Source organism: Rhinopithecus bieti, unplaced genomic scaffold (assembly GCF_001698545.2).
Source record: "Rhinopithecus bieti isolate Rb0 unplaced genomic scaffold, ASM169854v2 scaffold_11919, whole genome shotgun sequence".
Classification (NCBI taxonomy): domain Eukaryota; kingdom Metazoa; phylum Chordata; class Mammalia; order Primates; family Cercopithecidae; genus Rhinopithecus; species Rhinopithecus bieti.
This window is the reverse complement of record NW_016807055.1, coordinates 20,289-31,696: the sequence shown is the minus strand read 5'-3', so window position 1 is coordinate 31,696 and position 11,408 is coordinate 20,289. Positions and strand designations below refer to the sequence as shown.

Below are 11,408 nucleotides of genomic sequence, written 5' to 3'. Positions count from 1 at the left end.
AGAGCTTTTTTTTTTTTTTTTACTCTAATCCCATGACACAGATTATAGAGCATTTTATGTAAAGGCAACTGCAGTGTTCCATGTGAACGTCTTGTTTTTCAAATTATTCATGTACTAGAGCATTTAAGAAAAACTACATGAGGAAGTGCCTTGGGGAAATTTTTAAGTAAATAATTATTATGTCTTTATAATTTTGCCCTACAAAGTACTTTATTTCTTACATTGGGATGGTCTCTATTAGCAGGCCAATATCAGGAGCATTTACAAAATTATACAATGACTGAACTGGAAGAAACATTTCATATCATCTCGTTCACTCTCTTCATTTTTCACATGCTAAAAATGAAGTCAAGAGAAATCAAGTGCTAAGTTAAAGGTAGAAAAAGAACCTTGATTATTCTCAGTCCTCAGTCAAATGGTCTTCTAAGACATATCACCCTTACCCTCTTACTTCTATCCTCTATTAATACTTTATAGTAACTATTTTAAAGTAAAAAACAGAAATCTCCTTAAATGTTCACAATGATTGAAGATTATAGAGTTCTTAAGTATAGTTATAAAGTAAGTTATAAAGGTCAAGAAAAATGACAAAATGATCTCACATCCTCTATTTACACTATATTGACTATTATGCAATAATACCAATGTCAAATTATTAATAATACACTGAGAAACATTAAACTCAAATAGATATGAAGCATAAAAGAATTTAGGACTAACCTAGTCTAAGAGATTTTATGTTAACCACGAAAACATCATAACTCACATTATCCATCTGTTTCCAGCACATGTCAAGATATTGTTGAGCTTTTCGTCCTTCTTGCAGATGCTGAAGATTATAACCATGGCCAAAAAAAACAAAATAAAACAAAACAAATAAAAATAATTACATTTAAACACTAAAGTCTAAAGTCCCCAAAAGGCTTTTCACTTTTTTTTTTTTTAAGGTACTAATTATAACTTTACCAAGACTTAGGAAGAAAGCAAAACTTCCTAAAATGCATTTTATAGGATATTGTCTTAATACTTTAAATATAACCTTGAAAACAAACACAATTTTCAGAAAAATAATGATTGTCTTGAATAGTGGATGACAAACATTTTTTATAAAAGGTCAGATAAATATTGTAGGCTTTCAAAGCCACACTGTCCCGGACACTCAACTCTGCTAATGTAATGCAAAAGCAGCCACAGGTAATATAAAGTCAATTAATGTGGGTCTGTTCCAATAAAATGTTATGTATGGACACTAAAATTTCATATAATTGTCAATATCATGAAATATTATTCTTTTTTCAACCATCTAAAAACATAAAAATCATTCTTAGCCTATGGCAACTAGCAAACAAAACCAAGCACTAGGTTGGGTTTGGCCCATAGGCTGTAGTTTGCCAAACTTAAATCCAAAAGAATCATAAATTAGCAAGAGTAGTTTGTGATAATTTTTAGCTAGAAGAAATGTAGTGAAATAGAAAACCAGTTTATGCTGAACACACATTTTTTAAAAAAAAGTATTTCTGTGCAACTATTTCATATACTACTGCAATTGGATGAAAATTGTAAGAATTACCATTTTTCTTTCAGTTTTCAGATCATGAGCATATCTCATTAATTCACCATATACTCTGTGCGCCATTTCTTCTGCTACAACTTCTCGCTGTCCTGCATAGTCATTTAACTCATTAAGGATATTAAAAAAGGCTACACACGAGGTAAACCTGGCAAAAACATTTCAAAATGGTGAGACTTAATTTTATTTTCATTACAAATGTTGGTGAGGTATGGACTGAATCTAACATTTCACAAATTTTAGCATATTCAACCTAAATCTCAGCTACTAGTTCTAAATTAACTTCATATGGAAAAAATCCTGCATTACGCTCAAGTTGTACACGTCTGTATATCTTCAAGTAGTCTTTCATTTATTAGTAAAGGGATATTTGGGGTCAAAAAATAATAAGAATACTACCTGCAGGCTCTTTTGGCATACTGGAATCTCTTAAGTTGCCAACTGACTGGCCTGAGCTTGGGAATGAACTTGGTTGGATTCCTAGGCTTGGCAGCTGAACCTGTTGCAGAGATGATGTGCTTGCCAAATGCATCTCGATGGCTGATCTATAGAACAATTTTGCTATCAGCTCTGGACACAGCTGCCTGTATGCCTGCCCATATCCTGAATGGAAGTGAAGTGCCATTATATTGACACCACAGGGGATAGAAGGGTCAAAAATAGGGTAAAAACGTGTGTGAGGGAAGGAGAGAAACAAAGAGAATCACTGTATTAACGTATATATCTACTTCGAACATACTGCGGAACACTCTCTTACAGCTGAAGATTAACAGCTCAGATAGGACTCCATTAACACTAAACCTGAGAATCCTAACAACTGACAATTATACACAGAGTTGTTTGTTCGTAAGTCTAATCTCTTCTTGTTTCTGCATCTAAACAATCATCCACATATTCCTCTTTAAGACCACCAAAAAACTCGTAAGTGATTTCTAACCTTTTTATTTATTTCTAATGCAAAAACCCTCAGCGCTTTCCAACATCCCTTTATACCAATTAGTCAAATTGTTTTACTACCTATAAAAGTAAAAGCAAGAATCTAAGAAGCCAACAACTATGTAACAAAGTGTGAAAAATATCCTTTTCTTCTGCAGACTAAATCATTCAAGTGGAGTCCTAGTCTACATTTTAATTGAAAATCTGTATTTGACTATTCTAGAAAACCATTGATCAAGCCCACCGCAGTATTTATCCTCATAAAACATTAACAGTAGTTCCCTCTTTCATAAACATTAATTTTTAAATTAAACTTTATAAAATCTTTATAAAAGCTAAGAATATATTTATCTTACTAAATAATAATATAAGTATTTTTAAATTTTTTAATATGTATTAATGAACAGGTATGTAATTTACCGTGGCTCTTCATCTTTGGATGAACGTTTGGGGCAGTACTTCTTAACCAGATTTCTATAGGAAGAAGATTTTTTAAAATTTATTAAAAATTTCAACTGTTGTTACAATTGAAATAGTCTAAGTTTTCAATTTCATTCAATCATGAATTTTATGATATAAAACAATTAAGACAGCAATATGGTCTCTTCTCCATTAACATCATAATATGTAATCATTACTTACATTTTGTTCTTAAAATACTGATATCTGGAGAAAGAAAGGTTATTTCTGTATTTTCATATGAATGTAATCACAACAATTTGGCTGATGTTACTATCAAATAAGAAAAGAGTTAGGAGGAAGAATAGAAGAAACAAAGTACAGCTGGCCCTCTGTATTCCAGGGTTCCACAACCACAGATTCAACCATGGGTCAAAAATATTCAAATAAGTAAATAACAATACAGCTATAAAAAGTAATACAAATTTAAAAACCAATAGAGCCTAACAAATATTTACATAGCATTTACACTGTATTAGGCAGTCTAAGTAATCTAGAGATGATTTAAAGTATGAGGAGAATGTGGGTAGGTTATAGGCAAATGTTATGCCATTTTATATAGGGGACTGAGCATCTTTGGATTTTGGTACTCATGGGTCTGGGAACCAATCCCCCTGAGGAACAATTACACTCAGTATGTAAAACTGAGTCGGGGCAAAAAGAAACATTTCAAAGAAATATCATCACTTCTTTTGTTTCACAAATTGGGGGCTTTAATACTAACTAAGGTAAATTGTAATCAGATGCTGACTCAAGGGATAAAAGAACAGTTTGTCACCATCTCCATAACTCTACTTTTATATGAAAATCATGATGTAACTCCTTAGCCTTCTCTTTTCTAGGCAAATGAATTACATTCTGACTTGTAACTATTTTTGCCTTCATCCATGTCTGTTCTTAACATTCTTACAGTAGAATGCTACCTTATTTCATCCTTTCAAAATCAGAAAGAGACTAGCATATGGACTTTGGAGCCAGACTGGACTACCTTTGTTTGAATCCTGGTTTGTTTGTTTGTTTGTTTGTTTATTGAGATGGAGTCTCACTGTGTCACCCAGGCTGGAGTGCAGTGGTGCAATCGCAGCTCACTGCAACCTCCGCCTCCTGGGTTCAGGCGATTCTCCAGCCTTAGCCTCCTGAATAGCTGGGATTATAGGTGCAGGCCACCACACCCGGCTGTTTCTTTTGTTTTTAGTAGAGACAGGGTTTCNTTTACAATACAAAATTTATATAATATTTTATTGTATTTTACAAAAGTACACAATGGATTGGAAATTAAAAGAAACTAGTCCATCATCACAAACAATTTGAGATGCACTGCTTTAAACTATAAGCAGTTTTAAAGTAAGTGGCCCTACTATCTTTCAATACTATAAAAGAATCACTGTCTTAATCTCAGATTAGTACCAATTACTTCCACTTGAATCAATTTATTCATTCTACAAATTGTCTATTATGTGCTAAGCACCATGCAAACTACTAGGAGCATCATAAATAAAAGAGGACCCATGAGCAAGAGACTTACACTCTATTGAAAGGAGACAAGTATGCACCAATAATTGTAATATAGAGCATGGTAAGTGCTATGATAAAGATATACAAAGAAAAGGAAGACCTAACACCCAGTGAGGGGTGGATAAAGAACAGGCAAGACACTGAGAAAAGAGTTCAGATCAACATGTATTGAGTTCCTACCACCAAGAAACCCATAGTTGTCACTGAATGTAAAGTTAGGGACAACATGAAAGCATTAGCACGCACTTCAACCACTCTAGGGTGCAACCATAGCTCACTGTCGCCTCAAACTCCTGGGCTTAAGTGATCCTCCTGCCTCAACCTACCAAGTAGCTGGGACTACAGGCACACACCATCATGCCTGACTAATAATATCTATATATACTTTTTAAAGATAGAGGGTTTCACTACGTTACCCAAGCTGGTCTTGAACTCCTGGCCTCAAGTGATCCGCCTGCCTTGGCCTCCCAAAGTACTGGGATTACAGGTGTGAGTCATCCTTCTTGGCCTTCAAAGCTTTGCAGATATTTAATATGTCACTACATTAATACATGTACAAACTGTACAGTCATATGCTCAAACATTTTTTACAGGTGAGCAATAAAAAGTTCAGAGATCTCTGGTCTAGAGAAATCAAATATATAGACACTCTTATATAACCTAATATGGTAAGAACAATAGAGGGCTCTGTAAAGAGGGTTCCCCAGGGGTAGAAAGCTAAAATTTCTGATTTGCTGACTGAGCCTAAAGAGATAAACAGGAATTGGGCAACTGGAAACCCCTAGAGAGAGGATTCTGCTCATTAGTGAAGATCTAATGAGCAAAGACAAAGAAGTGGGGGAAAACAGAGCATTTAAGAAGAACTGTAAGTAGGTTCAATGTTGCTGGAACATCAAATATGAGCTAGAGAATTACAAGTAGTAAGGTTGAAAAGTAAGTGCGGAACGAAGCAGAGACCCTTCTAAAGTCATATGAAGGAACTCTGAATAAATACTCTTGACCAGTGGTTATTAATCCTGGTTACCCAAACACTATCAAAACTCACTGTTGTGAATGAGTTAATTTACTAATTCACCCAAATATCAGCAAAGCTACTATCTGCTATAAATTAATTACTTCAGATACCAGACAGAAAGAAAGGGACGAGTCACGGTTAGCAAACTAGTAATTGGGCATGACCTACAGTCCTTTCTACAAAAGAACTCAAAAAGGAAGAAGGGGAAAACATGATGAACAGAATAATTCACTAGAATAGGCAAATTCAGAGAGAGAAAATAGATAATGGTTGCTAGCACATGGAGGAGGAAGAAATGACTGCTAACGGGTACAGGGTTTTCTTTTGGGGATGATGAAAATATTCTAAAATTCAATCGTGTTTATGGTTGCAAAACTCTGTAAATACACTAAAAAACCACTCAAGTGTATGCTTTTAGCAAGTGAATCTTATGGCATATGAATTATACCTCAATAAAGCTTCTATAGGAGAAAGAGTGGCAGTTGCATAGGCAGCCCATCTGCCACAGGTACGTCTATTCAACAAGTCTAAAACGAAATTTATTTGCTTCTTAATCTTCTTTTACATACCTCTTTTCTTACATTAGTGGCACTACCAACCATCTAGAATCTAGACATTTAAGCCAAAAATTTGACAATCATCCTACACTTTCTCCCACCTTAACACGTTCAATCCCTACAGATTCTATTTCCTAATTAACTTAAAACAATTTTTATAATAAAAGGAAAAAATACACAAAGAGAAGCCCTGTCTTGTGACTACTTTATAAAATTGTTTTGTATACAGATGTGGGAGGACAGACTGCTGGAAGCTACTGCAATATCTTGAAACCATGAGGGGAAAGACCAAGAGATGTACGATAATGCCCTGACATCATCGCTAAGCTCTAGAATGCCACTTCCAAATTTGTTACATAAAACGACTCTATTACGTGAAGCTGAAAGCTTCTTAACTGACACTATAATAGAGTTAAATAAAAATGCCCAGTAGAGATATACAGTAAAAACTAGAACTCTAAAGAAACTTCTGGGATCACGATGCAGATATGAGGGTAAACATGTAAAGACAATAACAGAAACAACAAGGAGTTACCATTTGTCATCCATGTATTATTTGCCAATCTTAATGCTTAAACACTTTATATATAATCTTATGCTTACAACTGCAAGCAGATATTATTAGCCTGACTTTACAGGACTCAGACATATTAAGTGACTTGCCCACAGTCAAATAGCCAGTAAGTGACAAAGCCAAAACCTGCCTCAAACCTGATGCCAACACCTGAGATAGTTAAAATAATGAATGCGAATGAGGCTACTGAAGAAGTATGAAATGAAAGGTAGCTAAAGACCATCTATTAATACAAATTTAACACGGAAGGAAGAAGAGCTGCTTCAGAAGAACAATAAGGACGAACAGCTAGGAAGATTAGAGGTAAACAAACTATGTCCCACCACCTATTTTTAAAACAAAATTTTATTGGAATGCACTACACTAATTCATGCATGTATTGTCTACGGCTGCTTTTGCATTACAACAACAAAGCTGAGATAACTAAGTTGAGTAGACATATGGGTAACAGAAAACCCAAGAGTCTGTCATTGAAGAGAAGGGATTTCTTTTTTAAAGACGTTCTCAGACACGCCAGGTGAGGTGTCTCACGCCTGCAATCTCAGTGCTTTGGGAGGCCAAAGTGGGAGGATCCCTTGGGGCCAGGAGTTCGAGGATGCAATGAGCTATGATCATTGCCACTGCACTCCAGCCTGGGAAAGAGAGTGAGACCTTGTTCCTTAAAAAAAAAAAGAAAAAAAGAAGACAAGACACTTTGGGAGGCCAAGGCAGACAGATCATTTGAGGTCAGGAGTTTGACACTAGCCTGACCAACATGCTGAAAACCTGTCTCTACCAAAAATAAAAAAAAATTAGCCAGGCATGGTGGCGCACTCCTGTAGTCTCAGCTACTCAGGAGGTTGAGGTACGAGAATTGCTTGAATCCGGAAGGCGAAGGTTGCAGTGAGCTGAGATTGTGCCACTGCACTCCAACATGGGCGACAGAGTGAGGCTCTGTCTCAAAAAAAAAAAAAAAAAAAAGAGGAAGAGGAAGAAGAAAAGGAAAAGAAGAGGAGGAGGAAGAAGAGGGTGAAGAAGAAGAAGTTGTTCTAAGAAACAGTCAACTCATCAAAGATAATAAAACAGGTACCTAAAATATCCACGGAATTTAGCAATTACCAGGTGATTTAACAGTGTGGTTATGACAGGCATAGTCTCTAACCTATAAATGGGGTTGTGTTCTAGAAATTACTTTTAAGTTCAGTGGTTTTCAAGCACAAACTCATGAACTGCATTAAGTAAGTCAAATTTAAGCAAAAAGCATTTCATAGAGTGAGTAGTTTCAAAAATTGACATTTGTATATATCAACATTTTAAACATTGTTTAGGGTCCCAGTCTGTAGTGGACATGTTTTAACTACCTCTATCACTACCCTTCTTCTGCAACAGCTTGTGGAGACACATTTCTGCTCATCAAAAAGCCATGTTATTTCACACACTTCCCAGCCCCCTAACAGTTTGGTAGAACCACGTGGTCCATTCTGCATTGGGCTATGAGCTCTCTGTAAGTACAGGCTGAAGCATTTAGAGCTTGTGTACAACCCTCTGGGCTCCCTCATTCTCTGCTGAAGCAACCGTGGAGGTTGAATGATGAGATGAAGATGAAAAGAGTATGGATCCTTGAGTTACCACATGAGCTGTCTGAACTTGTAACAGACTTCGCATGATTAAGAGTGTTAATAAGTAAGTGTTTAGTTAGTTATGTTTAGTCCCTGGGATTTGGAATTTAATATTCTAGTATAGCCTAATATATCCTAAAATACAGCTCCTCCACTGTCATACCTATGAACCTGTGGTCGCGGTGACCACATATTAAGGTCTGGGAGTATTCATTTGATCCAGGTCCATTAATCTAAGCCAATGAAAGTCAATCCTAAAATTTCTGTTGTAATTCTTAGGAAGGCATGCTCTCTTTCTGCTGAAGTTGTTAAATTGATAGGACATAATCTTAAAGCTATGGGAAAAGAGCCTACTAGGAAATTAAACCAACACAGAGAAAAGCGAAGCCAAGAAGAAAGATCCAAAACACTTCTCTAAGTGCCTGGATCCCTAAATTTTTCACTCAAATAAGCCAGTAAATTCCTTTCTTTGTTTAAACCAATCTGAGTTAGGCTTCTGATACTTGAAAGAATTATGAGTACTACCGACGGTAACCACAGAAGTCATTAATAGCTTAAACATCACATAAATAGCCGGGCGCGGTGGCTCAAGCCTGTAATCCCAGCACTTTGGGAGGCTGAGACGGGCGGATCACGAGGTCAGGAGATTGAGACCATCCTGGCTAACACGGTGAAACCCCGTCTCTACTAAAATACAAAAAACTAGCCGGGCGAGGTGGCGGGCGCCTGTAGTCCCAGCTACTCGGGAGGCTGAGGCAGGAGAATGGCGTAAACCCGGGAGGCGGAGCTTGCAGTGAGCTGAGATCCGGCCACTGCACTCCAGCCTGGGCGCCAGAGCGAGACTCCGTCTCGGAAAAAAAAAAAAAATCACATAAATAACACTAATTTGAACTCTAGCTTCTGGGGGGAAAAGCACATGTAACACAAGAGGTAAGGGGAAGAGGAAGAAAATAACTCTGTATTTTGAATATGCAAGGTAATCCTAAGCAATTTTAAAAATAAATTCATCTTGCCTCCCTGTATGTAAAACTCACACATCTAAAGGTGACTCATCCCAAACCCCAATATTCTGAGCCCTCAGATGCCATACACAGGTCACTAAAGACTCCATTCAAGTCAACCCTGCAACCTGAAAAACTACAGCACTGTCCAAGACATTCTTCTCATTTTTCACCAAATCCAAATTTATAGGAAAACATATGCTCTGAAAGAAGACACACTAAATTATTATGAGACAGGGTCTCACTCTGTCACCCAGGCTGGAGTACAGTGGTGCAATATGGGCTCACTAAAACCTCCACCTCCTGGGTCAAGCAATCCTCCCACCTCAGCCTCCCAGATAGCTGGGACAACAGACACATGTCACCACGCCTGGCTAATTTTTTTTATTTTTAGTAGAAATGGGGTTCCACCATGTTGGATCCACCTCCCAAAGTGCTGGGATTATGGGCGTTAGCCACTGCCCTGGCTAACACACCAAATTATTAATAGTACTCGCTTCTCAGGAGAGGAACTGGGAAGGGACTTGAATTTAAATGTTATAATGATCATATAATGCTTTCATAAAATAAAACTAGGCCAGGCGTGGTGGCTCACCTGAGGTCAGGAGTTCAAGACTAGCCGGGCCAACATGGCAAAACTCCATCTCTACTAAAAATACAAAAATTAGCCAGATGTGGTGGTGTACACCTATAATCCCAGCTACTAGGGAGGCTGAGGCAGGAGAATTGCTTGAACCTGAGCAGCGGAGGTTGCAGTGAGCCAAGATCGTGCCACTTCACTCCAGCCTGGGAGAAAGAGCGAAACTCCGTCTCATAAATAAATAAATAAAACTAATAATAAAAATATACAATAAGAATGTATTCTTCCGAAGCAGCTGATCTCATTTGGGCCTTCCGAAAAAACAGTCTAAAGTCAACAAAAAGTCATACAAAGGCATGAATGGTTCAGTAAGTCCCGCAAATCCCTGCTTTGCAGTTTTAACACAATATGCTTATTAGCTCAAATAAATTTTAATATGTAAGTGCAAAGTATTCAGGTCGTTCCTAAACTAAAAATATTTCACACAATTCATCTAGTTTAAGAAATCTGCCCTTAATGTTACTTCCCCTAGGCTCTTTTTCTGTTCGCCCCTCTTCTAAATCCAGATTCTCCACCAAACTGACAGCAGTTTATGTATGAGACATGTTTTTAGTATGTTGTCATAAATCAGGAGTTAACTAAAACACAAAGTTTTATATACACACAATACATATTACAGAAATTATAATAGATTCCACAGATAAGCTGGTACATTGTTTTGGGGGGGAAGGGGAGGAAGGGAGGGAGAGAGGGAGCAGAGAGAGAGAGAGAGAGAGAGAGACAGTGAATGTGTGTGTGGATCCATGTTTTTCTATGTACTTTGGCTTTATGCACTTTGGATACAAAAGAAATTAGTGTTGTTCTTTCAGTTGTCAGAGAAGGCTTCTAAATTTAGTGGGCATCTCCAAAGATTATAGCAGTCTATACATATTAGTTATATATGTGATATTAAATATATCACCCTTTTAATGTATATTTAAGTTGTTGATTCTAATCTTTTATCCATTCTGGTTTTGTCATGTCTATATTTACTTTTGAGTTTCAGTAAAAATTACAAAATATTCCAAAATTTCTAGTCTCAAAACATTAATTCACTTCTATTAAAACACTTTGCAGCTAAGTGCCAGAATGTAAACTATCTCAAAAATCTTAAAAGACTGAGAATCACCTCTATACATTTTCAAACTTTCAACATTTGAGAGGCTGAGTTCTAATTACTGTTTAAGAGGTGATCAATATTCTATTTATTTACAAAATGGAATATAAATCATACCGTTTCTTCCAGCAAAGGGTAATATTAGAGATCTGAGACTCACTGACTAGTACCCCTTTTCTTAACCTACTTAAGAGCTGCCAGATTAACACATATGGCCCAAATTGTGGGCTCAGTTAAGTGACCCAACGATAGTAAACGAAATAGCTGGACCAGCGAGATCCCTTTCTGAAAGTTCTAAGACTTTGGACTTGACACAGCTTTGAGGCCAGTATGGGAGCTAAATCTCTAAGACATAAAACTGGCACTGTTGGTGACTGTATTTCCTGCCACATGGAGAAAGTCAGTCTGTGCTAAAAGAATAAAGCCACCAACCCACCAAAATGGGGG

The 11,408-nt window shown here is 36.9% G+C and overlaps 1 protein-coding gene across 1 annotated transcript in view; it reads right to left on the bottom strand.

Moving 5' to 3' along the window:
* Nucleotides 1–11,408, bottom strand: part of FNBP1L (formin binding protein 1 like) — a 49,687-nt gene that overhangs the window by 30,958 nt on the left and 7,321 nt on the right. Inside the window, exons 2-4 of the mRNA XM_017879772.1 lie at nucleotides 2,927–2,980; nucleotides 1,571–1,718; nucleotides 767–829 (exon numbers count right to left, since the gene is read on the bottom strand). Coding sequence (XP_017735261.1) covers nucleotides 767–829; nucleotides 1,571–1,636 — 129 coding nt within the window. The 5' untranslated portion in view covers nucleotides 1,637–1,718; nucleotides 2,927–2,980. The remainder of the gene's footprint in view (nucleotides 1–766; nucleotides 830–1,570; nucleotides 1,719–2,926; nucleotides 2,981–11,408) is intronic.